Consider the following 24,075-nt stretch of genomic DNA (forward strand, 5'->3'; position numbering starts at 1 on the left):
GTAAGTAATAAAAACCACATATTAAATTTGAAAACAAAGACTATACATATATAACCCTTCCGAAAGCAATAGAAACCCACTCATTTTCAATTTTGAGGTACCAGGACCTCAGCAGTCGAAGGTGGCTATCAATTTCAATCAGCCTGTTTGCAGGCTGCACTGGGACTAGGGCGGGGGCCGTGGGCGCCTCTACGATATAAAAGCTGCTACACGCCCGCTACGGCACTCTCGTAGCTCCACGCACTTCGTAGCCGCACCAACTCGTACCGTAGCAATGGCACTCTGGTAAGTTTCTTTTTTTGTTTAGTTTTCAGAAAAGTTTGAAGTTCTTTTTTTAAATCTGATTTCGATACAGTTTGAACGGAGTTTTAAAAGTTTCATTCTACATTTTCTTTAGTTAGTTTTTTTTAAATGTAAATAGTGGCCAGTATTAAAAGTGGCATTAACCGAAAATATTTTTTTTAACGTGAAAATGTGTGTTAAATACGAATTGTATTTTGTCTTCCAATTTTTAATTGAAATATTTTTAATGCGGTCACTTTTTCTTACTTGGTACCTAGTTAACTTTATTTTAATTCAAACTAAATATTCTTCAAACCAATTTTTTTCTTCTTTTTACGCTATTACGTAATTGAACATGATATTAATCTCATTGGGTTTAGAATTTGTTGACGTCTTATTGTATAAATAATAATGCAGGGAAAAATAATATGTTTTTCGTGTATGGAAAAGTTTGCGTAACATTTTAACAGATGTCTTATTTAAAAGTACACACTTTGAGAGAACTTCGCGAAACGAAAACCCGAACTTAACATTAAAATAATAATCGAAATACATGACAAAAGTTGAACAACGGTTTGATTATTTCATTAAAACACTTTAAATGTTTCTTTGAAATATTGTATACCCCTCGATTTTACAACTACCGGCCCGAAACGGATAAACCCATAATAAAATATACATAATCATCATTCTGTCTATTGGTGGAAACCTCGGGTTCAAATCCGACAGATAGTTTTATATCGCGGTCATACAGACAAACGGACGCAAGAGGGATACTTATTTTATGATATATATAAGGATGTCATAAAATATTACGCAGCAGATTAGAATTCAAGTCTCAATATAAGCTAAGTATAAGTCTTGGAAGAAAGTTCAATACAAATTGGCCAAAACAGTTTACAGACAGGATTGTACATCGTAAACTTGTGTAAATAACGTAATTTTTTCTAAGTCTATAGTACAGTTAATGTAGTATTTTAATCGTAAATTAGGTTACTACAGTAATAATATATATTTTTTATATAAAATACCTAGAGGTTAACTCTCGGTTGGTGCGACATGAAAATTTTATATATGAGATCTAGCGAAGCCTATGTCAACATATGTATTGTTTAACAATCCTATAACAACATTGTGTAACAAATGAGCTATGTAAGTTTATTCTGATTCCATTAAAAATAAATTAAAAATATATGTTATATATTCTACTATATTGTATATATTCTAGCGGCGCCCCGAGGCGTTCGAATACATAGATCCCATGTAATCAAAATTTGACGTCCATTTTCGATAATAGAGGTTGGGACTTTACAAACATTTTGAAAACGTTACGACCAGCCGTGATTTGGAAAATGTCGAATGTGAAAATAGTAATATGATCATGTAGTACAACCGAGTACTTATATATATATATTTATATCTTAAACAAGTTTACTTGGACAAATTTAAAAACCTCAGACTTTCAATATTCATTTCGCTACAACTTTTGAACGGCTAAACCGATTTTGATCAAACATATCTAAGAACTACCGCATAAAAATTTGCTATCAAATAAAAAAACCCGCATCCAAATCGTTTCACCTGTTGATGAGCTGCGGTGCCACGTACACTGACTGACACACTTAGCGGTCAAACTTATAACACCCCTCTTTTTGCGTTGGGGGTTAAAAAAGCCCTTCTGGCATTATACGGACCAACACTGTTTCTTTTGGCATTTCTTCTCAGCAGTGGTTGTTCAAAAATGCTAGTAGTTTGTAGCTTTGGTAAATATTATTTAATTTAGAATATGACGTGAAAAGTGCCTGTGAAGGCCTAATTTCTGAATAAATTATTGGTATGGCTTATTTGATTTTGATGGGAGCTACGAGGTATACAACAACATAGGATTGTTTTGATCATCATTATTCATTCATTTCAATCATTCAATGCACTCAATTCACCTCTTCTTCGGCCTGCCACTACTTCTTTTCCCATTCAATTTCAAATCCATAACCTTTCTTACAATATTATTTTCCTCCCTTCTCATAACGTGACCATACCATCGAAGCCTATTGTTATAACTTCCAACAAAACTACACCCTACTAATATTATAAATGCGAAAGATTTTTAGGATGTATGTGCACCATGTGGCTTCGCTTCCGTGGGAATTTCGGAGAAAAATTTAGAAAGAAAAATTAGAAAGTACCCTATGTGTTATTGCAGGTTATATTCTACCCGTGTACCAAATTTCAGAACAATCCGTCCGGTAGATTTTTGCTTGAAAGAGTAAACATACACACATAATCACAAACTTTCGCATTTATAATATTAAATAATAGGATATAGCAAATAGTGAAATAGGAATAGTGTTTGTAATATGTGTGGATGGTAATCTTCGGCACCACTCAACCAACTTCCAAAATATTTTCATTTCAGAACTATTATTATTTTGATGTGTAGCGTATTTTACTTTTTATTCCGGAGTCCCGGCACATTCATTCGGTGTTATATAATAAAGATACTATTAAAAAAACGGTGGCTTTCCTTTACCTTGAGGGATTTAAGGATTTAAATCGTTCGGAAAGCCATTATGTTGGTCCTAATCTACCTTAAGTGAAATTAAGATGGCAATATATTTCGCGAGCCTATTGCTACCAAACTTATGATCGTGAAGAAACTTAATCTTAACTGACCTTCAGCTTGGGAAAAGCATTCTCTACGAAGGTTATATTCGTCTCTTTATTAAAGTCACTAGGCAAACAAGCCCTGTTCAAATTTCCTCTGTATTGAAAGCAAGTTAGATCGAATTTTTGGCTCCTTAAAGTATTGCATAGATCATCAAAGTTGCTTTCAGAAATTGTATTATTTTACGTAACCGACAATTGAAAAGACCGATTTTTTTTTTGATATTTTATATTATAAAAATATAAATCTCTCGTCTATAATCTAAACTCGTCCTAATAATACTTATTTACATTTAAAAAAACCAAATTATTTTAAATAGCAACATGTCCCATTGCTTTTATGTGTTCCAAAATTACCACAAACGGGGAGATCCGGGGCAGCTAGTCTTAACAAAGGAAAAGGAAGTGTAACGCAAAAGAAAATTCTCTTTGACAGGCAAATTGCTCATTTACACGGCCCAAGTCTGAAGGAACATTTTGCCAACTTAACTTTATGTAAAACCAGCCGTTACCTGTAAATCGACTTATTTTGAATATTTACAAGAGTAGGTACAAAAGTTAGGTAGTATTCTTCAAATCAACCAGAAAGAAAACATTTGACGATTACCAAAAAAAAATAAATTAATTAATGTGAAGATATTTATCTATTAATATAAATATTTAATTAAATAAACAAATTAAAGGTTTTGTATTGTATATTGCACTTACCCACGCGACTACATAAATGTAAATTATTAATTTTATTTTTATGTTGTAGACTTAAACCAAAAGGAAATAAAAAACGTTATTCATTGTTAGTTATTATATTGCTGTCTCAGATTTAATTCAAATCACCTACAGACATTTGACATGACCACAGACCGCCCGGCAGTGAGCCGTGACTAATACACTAGTGAGCTACGCACGCGAGTGCGATTCGAACCTGGGACCTTTCGATCACAGTTTGTCGTCAACAACAATTAAGTGTATGTTATTTACCTGAAGAATTAATTTGAGAAAAATTAACACCGTAAAATAGATAGTTAAATAAATAATTAAGTATTTTTCCAACTTAATGAGGTTTTAAAACGCATTAACACACAAATACATTCCATATCCTACCATGTACTGGTATGCCTTGTGATAGTATGCCGTATACTATAATGATTTAAGGTTATGCTCGTGTTCTATCAACGTATTTTCTGTACAATTCAATAAAGTATTTTTTTCAACTTAATGAGGATTTAAAACGAGTTAGCACACAAATTATATCCATACATCATGTCCAGCCGCTTGTCATTTGCAGTCAATAATTGGACAACTGCGACATGCTGTGATTTTAAAATCGATTGTTTATGTTGGCAACATTGTTTTTTCTGTGTAGGTACATCATAGTGTATTTCATACACTTTTTAACCTTCGATTGCGTGAGAATCGGGCCTCAGAATGGAATCAGTGGTTCGAGGCAAAGAAGTTACCCGAAAAGTTACTCTACGCACCGCCGAATTTCATCAAAACCCTTTCAGTGGATAGGGAGTATGAATAGTTTTAATTTTATTTTTTACTTCTAATGTATATTCCTAAAGGAGTTTTTCTATAATATTACTTTATTTAAAAGTATACATACATGTGCAAATAATTGAATCAAACACAAGGAAGATCTACGCATGATGATTCAAACAAGAAATTAATTTTATTTAATTAGACCACGATTCAAACCGTGTGTATTTGTATTCACCAAGCAGTTTGGTTTCAAAGGAAACCTCGTATATTTCCATGTGATATCATATTATATCATGAGAAATACTTATATATTTTGTGTTATATTTTTTTGTAAAATTATTATTTGGATTTGAAACATAAATAAAGACCGACTCTCTCTCTATCTCATCTTCTCAGGAAGGTTACATTCGGGATCGCCTGGCTGACGTCAACGCTCATTTAGAGAATGCTATTGTAGTCTATCAGCTGGCAAGGCTGAAGAAGAGGAGAAGACTGTCTAAGGGACATATAGTCCCTTAGTCGCTTCGTACATTATTCACGGGAGGAATTCATATCATAAATTAACTAGCGAACCTGTTATCGTATCTATGGTTAGGTCAGTTAACCAGCGCAGCCTATGTATCCTACTTAAATTCGTGACGCCGCAATTGCGAAATTAGAACAGGATAACTGGTTTACTTGCATAATCTGTGATGATGTGTCAAAATATGGCGGCAAATTTTGAATATCTCCAAAACGTTGCTGCCACTTACGACGAGCTATGCATTAAGCTATCATATTGTTTAAGCATTTTATTCTTTTATCTATGGTTTAAGCTGTAAACTGTTGTGTGCACGAATAAATAAATAATTCCAAAACAGATGCCGTGACCTAGTGGCAACTCCGAAGACATCAGTCTCACCAACTTTTAACAATCTCATTAATCAATAAACCAATTATTGTACTAAGTTAAAACAAAGGTGGCTCTCAAACAGCTTTACAAATTGTATTTAGCCTTTGGCGAAAAGGTCATCAAGTTAATGTCTGTTCCAATCACAAAATTTGGAACAATTTTCGAATAAATGACAGTGTAATGCAATGAGTAGGTACCTACTACCTAATACCTACCTGTTAGCACGTCACTAGCTGTGCAATGTGGCTTGGGAATGCAACATGGGCTTCCTAAGAACACAGATTTCGCGTTATTTTTTCTGATATTTCCAGCGATTAAGTAAACAAAAAAAAAGAATATTTTCGCATACACTTATGCGTAACAGCTAATTCTTGATTTTATTTCGTATTTTTTTGAAGTTGTTGTTTTTCGAGAAAATTTTTAAAAAACTTTGTGAACTTGCCTGTAAAAAGACTTCGCAAAGTAATTTCAGTAAAGTTTACTTCGGTAGGTGCTTATAAGTATTAATTCATCGTAACCGTTATACGAGTAAAGTTAAATATTTGACAAATTCACAATCAGAGATTCAAATTATCGGACGCGATCGAGCGGAAAAAATCACGAATTTGCGAACCTTTCTGTATAGGCAACTTATTGCGAATTTCTCATTGTTATATTTGCATTATCATTGAAATCTATATATTTATATATATTTTAGCCATATAAAAAAGGGAGTTTTCAATTAGATTCTTATTTGTATAGTATTTTGTAGTTTATTGTCAATTTTCTCACTTTATATTCACCGTGAGCCGATATTTTTTATTAGAATGAAATCTCTGAAATACCCAATCCCCATTAGATATAGTTAGTATATGTACACATATTGTTGTTGGAGTTGTACGTCTTTTTATAGCAAATATATTATTAATTTTATTTAGGGCATATAGCTAACAAGCGAGCGAGCACCATGTGGGCAGGAAACCAGTTTGTTTGTACATATTTATTATTAAACATTCATAAAAATAAAAACCCAGATTGAAAAATCTTGATTAATAAAACAACGGTTCTCGTATTAAAAATGCCGCAAAATGAATGCGGCCAGTACAAGTCTTACTAACTGTTTGCCGCCACATCCCTTAGGAAATACCCCGTTCGATTGCTAATACAGCCCGAACAAATGTCATACAACGTTGTAAAAATACACGGGAATTAAACAAACATCGATTTTAAATTCATCGTCTGTGGAATTGTTATCGATTCGCTGTTTCTCTCTCGTCTCTGCATGTTCCCGGTTGCTTTTGAGGCTGTGAAGCCCCTAAGCCCGTGATCAGCGTTAAAAAAACCTTAAAATGTTGAAGATTCGGCTGTGATTTTACAACCGGCTGCCTGACGTTAACCCTCCATGGAAATGTTACATATCAGCTGCCTAGGCTGTGTGTCCCTTAGTCACCTCCTACAACATCCACGGGAGAATATGGAGTGGTCCTGTCCACACGCAACGATCGCTGTTTATAGTTACAATTTTACTGTAAAGAGGCTTCAATCTTACACCTTTCTTAATTAAAATGTAAATATTAGTTACTTAATACTGCAGTGAAATACTGGTACCTACCTAACTCTGAAAATAGTTGCAGAATATTTTGTTTAAATCGGACCTAAGTATAATAAAGAATAAATTACCTGTAATATTTAAACCACCACAGTTTTCCACATGCAAATTGTACAAATAATAATCATGTTCTTGCTCTCGGAATTTATTTATTTATCCGCAAAAGTAATTAGCGACTGTTGTAATTAAAAGAGCCGCGGGCGGTCGTGTCTCGGCATAATGTACCCAACTATCTGTCATGGCGGCCGTCAACTGTCACTTTTTGGCGCGCGTTGACTTTTAATCAGATTTCTGAACGCAGCTCTGCATGTTGAAATGTGGCTAAATTAGGCCAATTTGCTGGAGCCTCGTCTCGCAAAACGTTTGCGATTATAACTCTGAAAATTCATATCATACCAAGATATTTATGTTCAGAAAGAGATGCAAGTGAGTTTATTATTCAGTTAACGGTTTAAGAAAATCTTAGAATATTATTTGAGCGTTATGCAGCGTAATTCGACAAAAAACGCAGATTAATGGAAAACCAAGTCTTGGATTTTGCACCATGATAATGCCCGTTCGCACATGATCATTTATAACGAATATTTGACCAAATACTCAACCAATAAGCATTTTTCAATTCCGAAAAAAGTGCTAACATTTTTTATGATGATTGAATTTTTCGTTGGCACATGTGTATCGTTTCTGAAAGAGCATATTTTAAAGGTGATAAAATAAATAAAATGTTTATTAGTATGTTTTATTGATCTTTTCCCGGCACTTTCTTGACAGAGTAGTATTTGCTAACCGGCCTTCCAAAGCACTCCAAAGCAACTTAATAACAATATATTTATAAAATATATTTTATATTTTAAATTTATAACAATATACTTATTTATAAAATATATTTTCGCAAATGTTTACCTATCTCATGTTGTAGTTTCACACGAAATCTCAAAATAAATTAAAATCGTCATAATTATTGCAGCCTACTTAATTATCTACTACACAAGCTTTTTAATAACTCGACGTTTAAATAATAGTAATACATGATATTGCAAAAAACGTTTTGTATATAAATATTATCTGTAATATTTCACAAAATATTAGCGCACTTTGAAATGCAAATCCGCTTGGTTGTTACGCCTAAGCAATTAAAACCCAAATGACCACTAGGCCACTAATTAGCATATAAATAAATCTTGTAATTTGCTGGCAAAACAACTCTTTGCTAGAACTTTGTCTAAAAAACAAAAATGTAGTCGCCATCTTGGCTTTTATGCCAAAAGTGCCTTTTAGCGGGAATAAAGATAATGGAGTTGAAACCTTGCATATGTAAAGCGTTTGCAAGGCATTTTTTGGACCTTAAAAGAATTTTACTTATAAAGTTACTTAGGTTATGAACCAAATTAATTTTATTACATTCAAATATGAGGACTCAATGGATCTCTTTAATTTAATAAAAGTGTATTGTGTATTTATGGGATACTATAGGGGGCGCTAGGAGTATTATAGAGCATAGGTAGGTATTTTTAAAAAGTATTTATAGCGAAATTAGTGTTAACGGGTGAAATAAAATGTCCACCTATCTAATTATATCTATACTAGATGTTGCCCGGAGCTTCGCTCCCGTGGGAATTTTGGGATAAAATATAGGCTATATTTTATCTCAAAATTCCCACGGGATAGCAATCTTGGATAATGTACCTTTCAAATGGTGAAAGAATTTTTAAAATCGGTTCGGTAGTTTCGGAGATTACCCGCCTCAAAAATACATACTCACAAACGCCTACCTCTTTATAATAATAGTATAGATAATCCTACTAATATTACAAATGCGAATGTTTGTGTGGATGTATGTTGGTTACTCTTTCACGCAAAATCTACTGAACCGATTATTATGAAACTTGCTACGGGTAGAATATAACCTGGAATAACACAGGGTACTTTTTCTCCCGAACTTTCCAGGGAGCGAAGCACAGCGCGCAGCTAGTGTACCTATATAATACAGAAATCTGAAGTTGTTATTCTATTTTTACATGAATATGTATTGCCAACATACTCTTTGGTGTGTTTGACCATTCTATTCAAAATATATGCTTCAAGAAACTCATAAGTCGTATATAGTAAAAATATATATTATTTAACATATTAACTACATACCATTAGAAAAATAAAACTTATAAATGTCGCTAAAAATCTAAGCCTTTCTTTATTTCTTTTGAAAGGGAATCATATAAACTTTGATTTTTTATTTATTTCTAAATATTTTCGTAAGGGTTTACGTGACATTTTGGACAAGCACCACAGACAACACAGACAAGACAGAGTCTGCGACGACACGTCGACGATTTGTTCCAATCAGATCGACAGGTGTGTTTATTCGCCGCTCAATATCCATTACTTATGGTACAGGTTTATTTGTTTGGCTGAAGCCACGTGACTGCCGCATTCTCTATTTTTTATAGTTTTTGATTTAAAAAAAAAAGTGGTAGTATTCATACTTTTAATGTTGTAAAACAACTATTATTTGCTTAACGACACAATATTGGTGCTTATTTATTATTCTTGCAGACGTACTTATCAAGAACTTTCCGACGAGCAATCCATAATTTTTATAGTTACTACCAGTAAAGATTAACAGTCTGTTTTAAAAACTATGTTTTTACAACTAAATATAGTAGTAAGTTTTTACAACTAGTTTGAGTAAAAGCGTAAAATTCATGATAATATTATAAATGTGTCTCGTTTTTCCTTCTTTCATGTTAAAACGGAGGATTGGATTTGGGTGATTTTTGTTGTGGAGATAGTTTGAGAGCTGTACACTGTACAGTGACATATATAGGTTATTTTTTGCAGCGAACGCAGCCACGGGCAACAGTCATTCAATATTTTTTATGTGTTATTATTTTTTATACAAAAAATCTAAATACTCATCAATATAAATTTTACATATGGGTAATAAATTTTACTATAAAGATGGGTCCGCTGCGTCACGTTTTGGTGATTAAATACATCTTGATATCTGCCGCTGGCAAAAATAAGGGTTAAGTTAGCATTGCACTCACGTAGGTTAATGTGCTATTGACGATACGAATAATACCATAATTTTGAGCATCCATAATTGCTTTTGTGGTCTAAATGTTTGACCCTTTGACCTATGGTTTTAATACCGTTAATCCCACGGGGAAAATAATTTGTAAAGTTTCCATTTTGGGTTGTTGGAGCTTGGATGCCTTGATTATCTGATAAAGAGAATATTTATTTACCGTTTACGATCGAAAGGTCCCAAGTTCGAATTCTGTGATTTGTATACTAATCTCACTCATGCTTAGGTGGTTTTCATAGATTGATTTTTTAGGTACTGCTGTATTGTTAAGTCACAGTATTCATAAAAGTCATGTCCAATTCGACTAGGCAACTTGAATAAAATCTAACATCAGTGTTAGTGAGTTAGATTCTTTAGTCGCCTGGTACGACATTCATGGAAGGTTATTTTATTATTTAGTGTAGAAGTTCACACGATCTCCGTCTAATTCTGTATAGACAAAGGGACAACTTTTCCACTGCGTTACATAAATCCCGTCCTGTCACACGCGTTGTTTGCAAGCAGAGCCGGATATTGGCCGAATACGTCCTCATTTGTTCTTTATAAGAGCACGTACAGTCAACAGCACATTAAGTTACCCTGCATGAACCTCTATTGCGTAATGGAACCTTAATAATTTCTGTAGGTGCCCTTAAAATCTAGACCATTAATTATTAAACTTATACTATTATTATATATAAAGGCTTGTTACCCTTTGTTTTTTCACAGTATAGAGCTATTTTCTTTAGGTTGTTTTCTTTACGTCCGATCAGTGATAATTTAGCAGACTGTTTTGAGAAGTGAATCGCTGTGGCTGCACCTATTCCAAAGCTTGCACCAGTTATAAGCACCACTTTATCCGCGAAATCTATGGTATTAAAACTGTAGTAATTATCTGATCATTACCTGATCTGACTTTTTAGCCTTCCTTTTATAAGTCCGATTTCGGTTGGTGCTTAAAACCTAATTTACATTGCGAAACTAAGTATACTCTCAGGAAAATAGTTTTGTGACGTTAATTTCGTCAGCAATTACACGTGTATAAGTACGTCAAATTTCATAATGAAGTTAGTTCTAAATCAAATAATTGTAAATAAATTGTAAAACTTGACGTCTGATCAGAATACGTGTTATTGCTACTTAAACTCATGCGGACTAATTTTCAAATAAAAACTCGTAGAAATTTAGGGAAAAAATACCCTATTACATTCCATGTGATATTCTAATCGTGTAATAAATTAGATCTAACTACGTCCAGTAGAATTTGCGTATAATTGAGTAACTCACATCCGAACACTTATAAAAACTTTTACACCATTACATAGCATAAAACAATGTAGCTTCTCGCGGTTAGTCCCTATGTATGCTTTGACGTTTAAAACTACGCAACGGATTTTAATGCGATTTTTTGAATAGATAGAGTGATTCAAGAAGACTTATGTATATGAAATGCATATACATATAGCACCGTGCAAAGATAGGCGCGTCGCTACATTGTAATATAATTGGGAAGTACAATTATGTTATTCAATCACTATGAAAACATATTACATATTAAACTTATTGCAAACATACTAACATTCGAAAGAGACTAAAAATCGTTGTTCACGAACCCTAAAAATATATTTAATATCTAAGAGAGAGAAAAAAAAATAAAAGAATTGGTTACAACTGGAATTGGTACAACGGCGTTAATGTACAAATGAACAGCACTGAAAAAAAAATACAACTCTTTGAAGCAAAGTAAAGTAACTGCGTGTTTTTCATGTGCTATGAATATTTTTGTATTCTAATTGTGGCTGTTCTTGTATTTTTTATTCATTATGATTATTTACATTAAAAATAATCACAAGTATTCTTTTTTGTATAGTCTTATAGATGTGTTAGTGAGGCAGACATAGATACGAGAATTTCCATCCAATTTCTTCATATGGTCGACATCGTCCTGTACAATAAATAATAGTAAATACACAGAATGATATATAACTATGTTTACTAAAAATGGTTTTATCCTTTTCCGTCAGACAAGAATAACTAAAAAACTCTGTCAACCGAACCGCTCTTGTTGTCCTCTAAATAGATATAATCAAAACGTGACAAGGAGAAATTATATTTTGTATATATTTTAAGAGTAGTAATATATATATGGTAGCATTAATAAAAACAAATAGAAATCTTTGGCTTTAACAACCACAAAGTCGATCTTTGTGGCTTTATTGTTTAACGTTATTTTATCAATAAATACTTGCCAATCTACAGTCGGACAGTGATAGCATGTTTTTCTAAATTCTATTCTAAAGCATGTGGATTTCGTAAAAATTGGATCGTTAGACTTTAGTCTTAATGTTTCTCAACTTTTTCAGTGTCTATCAATTGTTTACGCGTAATGAAATACAAAGAATTTTAATTTGTACTTTCTGTCTGTCATTTGTTTTTCGAGCTTTCCCTTCGACTTATTAAAATTAAGTATTTAGATTTCAAGTGATCAATTTACAGGGGAGCTATCGCCAAGTCGACCAAAAAGGTGGTACTAAACATTTTTTTTTAATATTTTTTTTAAACTTCTTTAAAAAATGACGGACAGGCACTTCAGAAGCCTAACAAGCTAAACTTAATATTATTTTTTTATTTTTACTAAAATTCACATTTTCAATTATAACTTAGTTCAAAACGATATAAAAATGTTTTATTTCTGGGAAAATGATATAGTAGAGAGCTTGCTACATGCCAAAATTAAACAACTTATTTTCAGTTTAAATTCTCTAAGTATACTAAAATATATTTTCTCGTCAAGTTAAACTTAAGAACCTTTGATCCCGCCGAGATAAAACAACAAGAATTAACAAGGACATGTGTAAAACGAGCGTTAGTTACTTGTAGTATATTAATTAGACATTGCTACTGCAATGGCCGCGCACGCTGCATTTTAACGCCATTTGAGAATCCTGGCATCTAATTCACTTACTACTTTTTACTTACTTGTACTTAATACTTTTTATTTGTCTAGTTCGAAATCATTAACTTGTTTTCTTCACGGTAGAAATGAAGATTTCATTTTTTTAAATGTCTGGTCGAGGTATGTCGTGACCGAAGGGCTGGAAGCTTCTTTAATAGAGGCCTAAATTTTGTCAGCCTTTTGGACACGTTGACCACGTTGACGCAGGCCAATGCTCTTGACAGGCTGTTCGATTTGTTTTTATTTTTAATTATTTCAAAATTTTGTTTGTATGTTATTTGTTTCTATTTATTCTTTTATATATATATATATATATATATATATATATATATATATATATATATATATATATATATATATATATATATATATATATATATATATATATATATAATTTTATTTTGGAAGTTGGAGACATACGTAGCGAAATCTAATTCTAAGAAGCCATGGCCCGCGCTACGCTCGCGGTATAGCCCTGTGTCACTCTCCACTTCACCCTTCCAACTGTCTCCGACACAATAAAATCACATTAATTCATTGCTCTGTTTTGACGTGAAAGAAGGAGAAACATACACTTTTTCACATTTATTCTAAATTGCTTACTAGGAAAAATTAGGCATGAATATTAAGCTTTAGTAAAAATTAATTTCATTTATTTTGTACTTCCCTCTCTCATTAGCGTTTCACGGTTTCTTCATCAGTCGTTGGAGCCCAGTGTCCGCTTTCCTACATTTTAGTCTCCCTTCGCACGGTCGTCGGCACCCGTTTTTGTCAGACCATTTGTTGTACTTCATGGGATTGTAATTTAAATAATCCCTTACTTCCATTAATCGCACATCACATCACACATACATGCGGATTGCTGCCAAGTTCGTTGTCGATGCCAAATAATCGTGCACATAAAAGCAACTTATTGTGATGTAAATAAGGTTTAGATTGATTATGTTTCGATTAGATTTTAATGTGTTTTTAAACTTACAGGAATAGTGTAGCGACAACATCCATTTAGTGGCTCATTTACGTGCAATTTTACACGTAGGCATTAGGGATGTGTTGAATTTATATCGATAAAGTCGTTGAATTTAGTTTGTATTCTCTATATTTTGCACAATATTGATTTTGATTATTCATTTCACTTATTTTTATTTTTTAAATACAACGTTTAAGGTGGCTTGTGGTTCCGCCCTAAAATGTGACACACAGTTTAGACAGCTGATAGGCAATAATGGCATTCCCAAAGAAGGTCCACAATCCCAAACACAACCGAGAACACAGTCATATATAAAACAGAAAATATGTCGACAATCTACATTAGAAGACAATATGCAAAAACCAATAACACATATAGATTAAATATTTTTAACATATGTTTCAACATTACATACTTACTGAAGAATCACCTACAAGGTGATTCTTCCTTCTTCTTCTTCTTCCCAACACGCATGCAATAGTTTATTTATCGATAAATCAATCATCTTTAAGACATTTCCCGATGCGAGCGCATCTCTAGTGTCGATGTTCCCGAGATAAATTGATTGGTATCCCGATCCAGCCTCCAGTACAGTGCGCGCGCGCATCGATAAATTATTACGTGCCATTCAACTCGATAAAATAGTCTAAAAATACCGCTCACCACTATTTTTAAACGTATTGTTCGGGTTTGTTTATCAATATTGTAGTAATAGGCGATGATGCAATAATTTGTGATTGATTGATCATGTTTGCTTGTGTGCTGTGTAAACAGTGAGTTTGATGTCGCTTGTGTGAGTATTACTTCAAAAAATAATATATTTTTATCCTGCATTTGTGTTTTTTGAAACTAAAACATAATCTGGAAGTATGCCGTTAACACCTATCGCTTCCGTTCAAACCACATTTTATCACATAAATGTTTTTTTTTTTAATTTTGGTAAAATTAGGTAGTTATCTATTCCTTGTAACACGAGCATCTCTTAAGTCAACATCTCCCTATGATTAAATTATAATTTATAATATTGACTTGTTTACCCCGTAAGATATAAAGATGTACCTACTTAATAAGTAGGTACTGTAGGTATCTGGATTCATAATTGAAAGCGAATTTCTTGATTATTTTCTGATGACGATACCTATTATAAATATTGGTCCACTGTAACAAAGACTCTAATAAATTTGTATCTAGTCTACTTTAAGAATTACCTTACTTTATGGATTATTAAATAAAAAAGCAGAAAAAAACCTGTACCTATAGGTACATACAATATAACAAATATTGCGTGATAATTTTGGAATTTTTCATATGAGGCAATTCAATCCATTTTTATTCTATATCCAGGCATGTAAGTGACTGCGTACTTATTTCGCGATATGCATTTTTATCTCCTTCTTAACTCCAATCTCCTTTATTAGAAATAGTTTTACTGGCACTTGTGCGTGTGGTTCCCGTCTAGAATGAGGCCACTACTTATCCTCCAGTCGTATATTACGAGGCAAATAAGTAGAAGTTGCCTTCACACCATCTTCGAAGTGGGTTGTCAGGCTGGCGGAAAATTTCCATTTAATGGATCATTTTTTAAATGGACAGGCTTCGTGGCGTTACAGCCGAAATGAAGCCGAGAGCATGCTCATCTGAGCATGCTAGACAGATAGAGTTTTACTTACACTTGACTATTGAGACATGACAATCTTAGACATTAATCTTACTAGCTTGTGTCGATGGCTTTTCTGTACAGTAGTGTGTTTGCAAATATCATTACGCGTAGAGGGTTACCTAAACTAATCGGTAAAAAGGGATCGTCTTTCTTTGTTTCTACTTATTTCAATTAAAAATATGATATTTTCTACATCTCTCTCAGATAAAGGCATTGTATGCATCCGTACAAGAATAATTTCAACTTTGCAATTATGTTTTTTGTGTCTCAAAAGATTCCCTGCCAAATTGCTGTCCAATTTGCAAGAAGCAAAACAGGTTATAAGTATGAAAGTTGCATATATGTATATGCACTTATACTTAAAGTCTACTTATGCTTCGACTCATAAACTCGTGATTAACATAAATATGGGAAGCTTATGGAATATACTTGCTTATGGAATATAATACTTTCTAGACAATAAAACACGCATACGACACTCTAGAAAAAATCAAAGTGCTTTTATATTTTAAACATTTAAAAAAATCCACTTTTCTAATATTTGTGCATGTGCAAAAACCATCTGCATTCTCCGGGTCCTTAGCAAAAAAAATTATGACCATTTTAAAATAAAGGAACCCATACTTGACTAATTTTTGTGCCATCCGAAAAATTCCATCGATCATAATTTGAGATCTAAACGTAAAAGCCCCTCCGTCGCAGCCCACTACCCAACAGCGGTTTTCCATCATGTTTTGACGTTTATTGAACGTAACAAACATATATTTACTTAGCTAGGAATTAAGTACTGTTAGCTGAACTTCAAATTAACTCCAAATTCAGTGAAAATTAGAAACAATAAGAGTCATTAAAAAAAATATAGCAAGCAATCAAACAATAAAACATATCCAGTATTAACTGAACAAAGAGGTTTGAAATATCCACACAAACATACTTATAGACTGCCTTTTATTACATAAATATATTATTTAAATATACCTACATATAAGTGGTAGTTTAAGTTAAGTGGTTGAGTCAAATATATCTTCCCCTAATTGTACATAAAGTACATGCTCTAAAAGTATACAGAAACAGTCTCTGTTCACCTCGTAAGAAAACGTGACGGTATTTAAAAATAAATCGTATAATCTTCGCAACTTTGTGTATGAACAAACTTCAGAGAGACTATAGGCTTATATTGTTTACGATGGGCTGAGCTGCCGCATTACACAATAACGTCTGGCGGTAGGCAGATGAAAGAATGTCGTAATGAATGAATTACGTCACGTCGTAGATCATTTTCCATCATGACCTGACCGGGGATCGAACCCGGGACCTCTCGGTTCAGTGGCAAGAACTCTACCACTGCGCCACCGAGGTCGTCTAAGTAACGTAACTAAGTGAAAATAATCGCAATAAATCCTTATCATTAAACTTATTATAAAACAAAGCCCTCTACCGTGGTTCGTCTGTTCGCGATAAACTCAAAAACTACTGCACGGATTTCCATGCGGTTTTCACCAATTGACAGTGTGATTCCTGAGGAGGGTTTAGGTGTATTAATTTATTATGTTTTTACCCGAGCGAAGCCGGGAGGGGTAGCTAGTACTTACTAAAATTCTCTCTTTTTCATTCAGTACAAGACAAGTAATTAATAAGTATTTTGAAGCACTCCGTGAATCTTTTTCATTGGGCGACTACAATGTAACATCGAAATTTGCACAAAAACGAATAACCGAAACATGGTGTCCTGTTATCCTGTTATGTTAATATGGGCGACTTGAAAACAATAAAAATGGCGGCCTCAGGAATTCCATCCCTTCTTTAATACTTTATTGGAATGCCGAAAACGATGCCTATTGGTTTACATATGTAAGAGAAATATCTACGAAATACCAACGCACCTGTGAAACATCAAATTGCAAAAAGTTGTGTCTGACTGAATCTTTGCATACTATAAAACAAAGCCTAATACTGCGTCTGTCTGTCTGTTCGGCGAGTTCGCGATAAACTCAAAAATTACTGCACGGATTTTCATGTGGTTATCACCAATACATAGTAAGATTCCTGAGGAAGGTTTAGGTGTATAATTTATTATGTTTTTAACCGAGCGAAGCCGAGACTGGTCGCTAGTACTATATAAATTTTTACATTCACTGGTATCATATTATTCAGGTCGTCTTAAGGCATCTGACATGACATCTACATCTAGTGGTCGCATATACCCTACTGCAGTTAAGCTGTCAACCTCTACAGGTTTCCTCACGATGTTTTTCCTTCACCGGAAGCCACCACTCGGTCTATGAAATATAGATATATGAGTCAAATTGGAACTCGTGATTTGAGTCTATATTATAAACATCAAAGTGTCTAAAAACTTTTAAAATTATTTTGTCATCAACATGTTAATAATAATAATAATAAAATACATGCCGAATCACACGTAAATTCCTAACTTCGTCTACCCTCACGTCTACCTTCAGCATATAAAACTTTTCCCTCTTACGCTTGGCTTCGGCCCGCGTATGAGGTGTATACCCTTTTTTTTTATTTTTATTTAAAAAAAAAGGAGAAAACATTTATAAAAGTATAATAATAATAATAATATACCTTTATTTCAGAATAAACTTTCCACAGATTGGGTTAGTAAAACAATATAGGTAGGTACTAGGTACTTAGGCTAGGATGGTACAAACAAAAAAGAGATTTAAATTAAAATTTCACTTATTGAATCAAAGTTTGGTTATTCGTAAGAAATTAGTATGTACTTATCTATTAATTGTTCAAAATCGTCGCAAAAACCTATAAACATAAATGGCGGGAATAACCGTCAATGTTCATGCAAACTCAAAAACAAATATGAAAAAAAAACACTTTTTAATGCTCGAATGTTTTGACCGTTAATATTGTTAATAACGTTTGTTCTGCTGTCGCAATATCCACTAAAGCTGTATTGCTAAAACAACTTATAATAGAGTCAAAATAGTACCTATACAAAAATATTATTTCACCTCATCAAACTGTCACATTAGCGAGCTGTCGACAATCCACATTCATCCAATATGTTTGTGTGTTTGGTTAATGAGTACTCGCGAATTATGAGGCTGCACTAGTTGCCGGCAAACCAAATTACATATATGATTGTATATTTTGTACATTTGAACATAAACATTTTATTGGAAATTCTCATGTGAAATTTGTAAGCATAATTTGGACAGAATTAATTCTAAACCGCAGATGTAAGTAGGTAACTGTGTTCTAAACATTGTAAACAATTCGTTAAAAAAATCTTAAGCAACCAGGTAACTATCATTACGTCAGTCAGTAGCAATAGAGTCTCAAAATGGCAAATGTTATTGCGTCGAAATAAATAAGAACTTCGGGCCATTAACTAAATATATTCCAAATTTCATAGAAATCGGTTCAGACGGTGGTTTAGCCGTGAAAGCGTGTTAGGCAGCGAGATTTTCGCAATTTATATTTGTGTGGATTGAAAATGGTATTAGTATTAATATTGTACATGCAAAAAGAGTGTAATTTTGTCTCTATAGAATTTCTGATTACTGACTGACGTAACGATAGTTACCTAGTAGCTACATCTTTCAAGACAGACAGACAAGACATAGCTTGATAATATATATAATTTAAATTAAATAAAATAAGGCCTTAAATAATTTTGAAACTTTTTCCTCTTCAAGCTTCCATTCAATCGGCATTCGTGAAAATACCTATTGCAAGAAATGATAGACTTTAATCTCTGAAAATATACAGTTCTCGTGGGAAATTGACACGAGCGAAGCTGCGGGTTAAAGCTAGTCATTTATATAAGATACGTACTAATATAAAAGAGAAACAGTGTAACAGACGAACGTAAAGGCAAACAATACGTAACGTTGTTAGCCAGTAACTCGAGATGCAAAAGGCTCAAAGGAAAACACAGTCAAAGCAAATGCGTCTCGTATCGCGTTATTCTGTTTTTCAAATTTTCCTTCTGAATTTGTGTCATATTTGTACAGGCGACTACAAATCAAGTTACCCAAAGTTGACCTTATATGGTGGTAATAGAGGTCAATTTACAATGCATTTATAGGTTTATGTGCGGAATGTATGTTGTAATTCACGTGAGTAATTATTTCCCAGAGAAAAACTAAATAAAAAAACTAAAGGACGTATCACATAACTAAGCTGATTTTTCTTATAAGTCTTATTATGTAAACAATCTTACCATGACTTTTGATGATTTGACAGTACATAGGTGATATAAATTAAAATAGAATTTTAGGAAATTACATACTTCCGTGATTCATAAATGTTTTACCTTGCAAATTTCTAAAATCTATAAAAACGAACTTAAACTAAATAAGCAAGAAGAAGAAAGACTAAATAAGACATTTATGATTTGCTTTTCGTTACATAAATATTTATACTTATTCTATTCAGTATATTTATTTTCAGATTCTCCATAATTGTTAGTAATTATATAATGTTAGCAATTATATTTATTATTCTATAAGTATGAACTCCGTTTTGGGAGAACATGCAGCTTGGTCCATTACTCATAATACGAACTATGAACCGAGCCTGCTACCACACTTAGGAGACTGTTGCTGCCACGCACCCTGCACAACAGCCGCTTGTGAAAAACCAAATTTCTCAAGCGTTACTTAGTGCGATTGCAAGAAAAATGCCCATAAAAACAAACGCGGGTGTCTCGTTCCGGCCCTATCCGGACAAAACTGGATAAAACCCGATATGCTGTAAAAATTAACTTTACACTCCCCAGATGTCTCGAAAGTGGGTTAATTAGACGTCGCTAGACCCATTTCAGTATTTTTTGTTTATTTCTCTAAAGAATCGTTTCTGTTTTTAGGGACATCTAGTTAATTGCTTTGTAAAAATCCTGATTGGTAATAGATTAGATACCCTAAGTCAGATTTAGTATCTAATTTTTCAATTTTAGAAATTACAAACGGTTAAAAATACAATTTTTCTTTTATGCTCTGGTCGATTGACTGATGTTTCAATCATACTGTTTTATCCAAGTTGCGATGCCTTGCAAGTTTGATAATTAGGCTTAAAAATTCACAAAGTTTTTTATAACAGATCGGCACAACTCACTTTTATTAAACCTTATCCGGTAGCCGACTACAGGATAACAATCCTGATATTAACTAATATTGTAAATGCGAAAATAAGTTTGTTTGTTACCTCTTCACGCTCTATCTTTTGAATGAAATTTTGCATATATGTAGTTTGAAGTATGAAGGACATATGGTAACTTTCATCCCGGAAAATTAACGCGGGCGAAGCCGGGGGCCAAAGCGAGTTGTTTATAAAAGCTTATTATGTCTCTATTCTTCGCGTCGAGTGAATGATTGTATTGTATTGTATTACTTACAAAGAGAAAAATATTATCGCGAATATCATATTAGTCTAGAAAATATACCAAAAATGACAGTACTAGCCAATTCAGTCTTCTTAGATTAGTTTTCCGTATTCCGGGGCTTTACCGCACGAGTGGGTTTTTCCGCGAGGGTGACCAAAATGTCGTACTTCCAGTTTACCGACCGTTGTGCGCATAATTCTAGACTGACAAAGGAAATTGGAATCGTTATTATTTGGTTACATTGTCTATTTCACATTGTGCGAGTCCAATTTCTTCCGGTGTAGGACAACATCGTGAGGATCGAACCTGCACTGTGTGCGAAGTGCGACTTTGCTATATACATCGACTCGCAGTGAAATGCAACTAACCAATCACAGCGCACCATTATGACGCAACGACAACCACACCACATGCCGGAATGTTACACTGGAGGTCCCGTTTCAGTTCCATTCCCGGTCAGTTCAACATAAAAAATGATCTTTTTCAGATTGACCTGGGTCTTGGATGTTTATCTATATATGCATATGTTATAGAATATAGTATCGTTGAGTTAGTATCCCATAACACAAGTCTCGAACTTACCTTGGGGATAACACAATCTGTGTGATTTGTCCCTATATATAAATCTTCCAAACAGAATAGAAAGAACTAAGCAAAACAACTTATCCATTCGTTTGAGCTTAATGGGTCCTGACTACCTGCGGCGAGCCCGACCCATTACAAATAAATAGTAAGGCTGGAACTCGGCCAGTGCTCTGCTATGCTGTGCTAAGTAAATAAATATTGATAGTTCCGTACCTACCCAGCTACTGTGGCTCTGTGCGATAAACAAATACAAACGAATTTCTATTGGTTTGTTCCAACACATCGTTTCAGTTAGCACAGCATAGCATAGCACTAGGCGAGTTCCAGCATTAGTTACAATCGACCGAATGTGTAATTCATTAGCTTTTATTGTCAATAACTCCAGTTTGCCAGCGGGCCGCCATATAATTTTCAAATTATTTTACGGTATCTTTGAGATTTCCACATGCCCTATTTACTTATTTATTTACTTATTTCGTTATTAAGTAACGTTTTTGTGATACGATCAAGACTTTATTTGCGACTTTATTTGTCGTAAAAATATTTGATAAATGGGATGTTTCGATAGACATTTAATAAACATAAAATGCTATTTCTTCTTCACGTAAGCTATACGTTGTTTCGTTACAATATTGTACCGAAATGACGTGACAAAATCGGCACGTTCATTCGATGTCGCACCGCCAGTGACGGTGAAAATAATGGCAATTTCCCTCATCCGCAGTGGTGAATCCTGTCGTCTGGCGGTCCTCTGCCTGGTGCTGTCGTGGTGCGCGCTGACGGCCGTCTCCGCGCCGGCGCCGCTTTGCGCGGGCGCAGTGGAGGATGATCCGCGCGCCGCTAGGTTCTGTCAGGCGCTCAACACCTTCCTTGAGTTGTACGCTGAGGCTGCTGGCGAACAGGTGCCGGAGTACCAGGGTATGTGATGATAAAGATAAGAATTTGATTTCAAACTCGCCAGATTATTGTCAGATGATCTGTCATGCTTATCAGGAATGCGTGAAGACCGTGCGAAGTGGAGGAGAAACTAGGAAAGGGAACATAGCGCTCTGACTTCAGACGAAAGAGAGATTTTCGGTGCCCCGACAGTCCCGTTTCCTATACGAATGAGATTCCTGTTTGGGGACCATTTCACTTTGTTAATATTATTTCCTGGTTGGGGACGAATGAGGACCGTAAGGTGCAAATGATCACCCATCTACTGGTACCGCATTAGTCGCACATTACTGCCCATCGTGCCCTAACTCTTGCACGATTTGATGCACACATAATACGTTTGCAGTCAAAATACTCACCGGCTACACACAACCCGCGAACACCGAAATATGCCGACGTGATTGAACCTACGTACCTAATTTGTATGAGAGCTTTGTTTTACCGCAAGTAAAACCAGCAGTGTCAAGTCGAAATCGCTAAAACTTGCCGATAGTACAATACAATAATTCTTTATTGCAAAAATTAATTACATAGTATACATAAGTACAATATAATCACACATAGCATGACATTATGATTTAGATACATTGTGCAAAAGGTGGCCTTATCGCTGTACTGTAATGAAGTAACTAAGTTTGATACTATTAATATACCTAATATTAATAGTATCAAAGTTAGTTAGTTCATTTAAAGTCGACACAAATTATATAATAATGATGTCTCTTTCCAGCTCTAGTACGCGACTACCCACAACTCCTGGACACCGGAATGAAGCGGCAAGATGTTGTCCACTCCTTCCTTCGCTTCGGTCGTCGGCGCTGACGCGTCCCCTCCCCGCGCCCTCGCGTCACCAACAAAATGCAACCGAAACGACGCGCCTAAACTATTACGCGCACCAGTAGTAGGCCCCCTGTGACTACGCTTCGTTCCATGTTTTTCTTTGTCCAAAACATACTTTAAAGTTCCTTTTAGTTTATAAGGGTATCCGTACACTGCGATTAATGTTATTGTATTCTAAACCTCTCTCTCTCCCAAATTTTAAAATTAGGTATGAAATTGTACTTATTGCTAAAAGTATTATAGATTGTAAGATATAAATAACATTGTTGTCAACGTTTTGTGGCATTGATTTTTTTTATAGTTGTAAGAATATTGTAATGTTTTAAATAAATACATATTTATGACAAGCTCACGGATTTTTATTTTTATTCCTCTAAAACTATCTATAGATCTAATATTTTTAATTAATGTTAGGACTAAAAATCTACTCTATATTACTATAGTAATACACAAAAGAATAAGCAACACACTTCGTCAATAAAGATAAAAATAAATATTTAAAGATAAAAAACAATTTTGAATCCAATAATATTTTATTTGTCAGATTAATGAAATAAAAACCCCGACTATCAAATTAGCTATCAAATAAAAAAACCGCGACCAAATCGGTTCACCCGTTGATGAGCTACGGTGCCACGAACGCAGACAGACACACTTAGTAGTCAAACTTATAATACCCCCTTTTGCGTCGGGGGTTAAAAAAGAAAAAAATGAAATTACGTTTTTTGTTCCGAGTATTTTTTATGTTCTTTTTAAAGGCTTTTTTTTACAAGCTCGGAAGGAATAAG

The 24,075-nt window shown here is 34.0% G+C and overlaps 1 protein-coding gene across 2 annotated transcripts; it reads left to right on the forward strand.

Annotated features, from left to right (window-relative positions):
• The first annotated feature begins 164 nt into the window (after positions 1-164).
• Positions 165-23,636, forward strand: LOC128678071 (myosuppressin-like). 2 transcript variants are annotated; one of them, XM_053759350.1, is made up of 3 exons: positions 165-285; positions 22,236-22,429; positions 23,178-23,636. In XM_053759350.1, exons 1-3 carry the CDS (start codon positions 275-277, stop codon positions 23,267-23,269), a joined length of 297 nt encoding a protein of 98 aa, XP_053615325.1. In that variant the 5' UTR covers positions 165-274; the 3' UTR covers positions 23,270-23,636. The 2 variants fall into 2 exon arrangements, with proteins under 2 accessions (XP_053615325.1, XP_053615326.1); XM_053759351.2 differs by lacking the exon at positions 165-285 and adding an exon at positions 14,504-14,694.
• The last annotated feature ends 439 nt before the right edge of the window (positions 23,637-24,075 follow it).

This window comes from Plodia interpunctella, chromosome 19 (assembly GCF_027563975.2).
Source record: "Plodia interpunctella isolate USDA-ARS_2022_Savannah chromosome 19, ilPloInte3.2, whole genome shotgun sequence".
Lineage (NCBI taxonomy): Eukaryota > Metazoa > Arthropoda > Insecta > Lepidoptera > Pyralidae > Plodia > Plodia interpunctella.

What these genes read in the sequence shown, in the direction of transcription:
- LOC128678071 (XM_053759350.1), top strand. An exon ending in ACAGGTGCCGGAGTACCAGG is followed by an intron (nt 22,430 to 23,177) that starts GTATGTGATGAT and finishes GTCTCTTTCCAG; the next exon opens with CTCTAGTACGCGACTACCCA.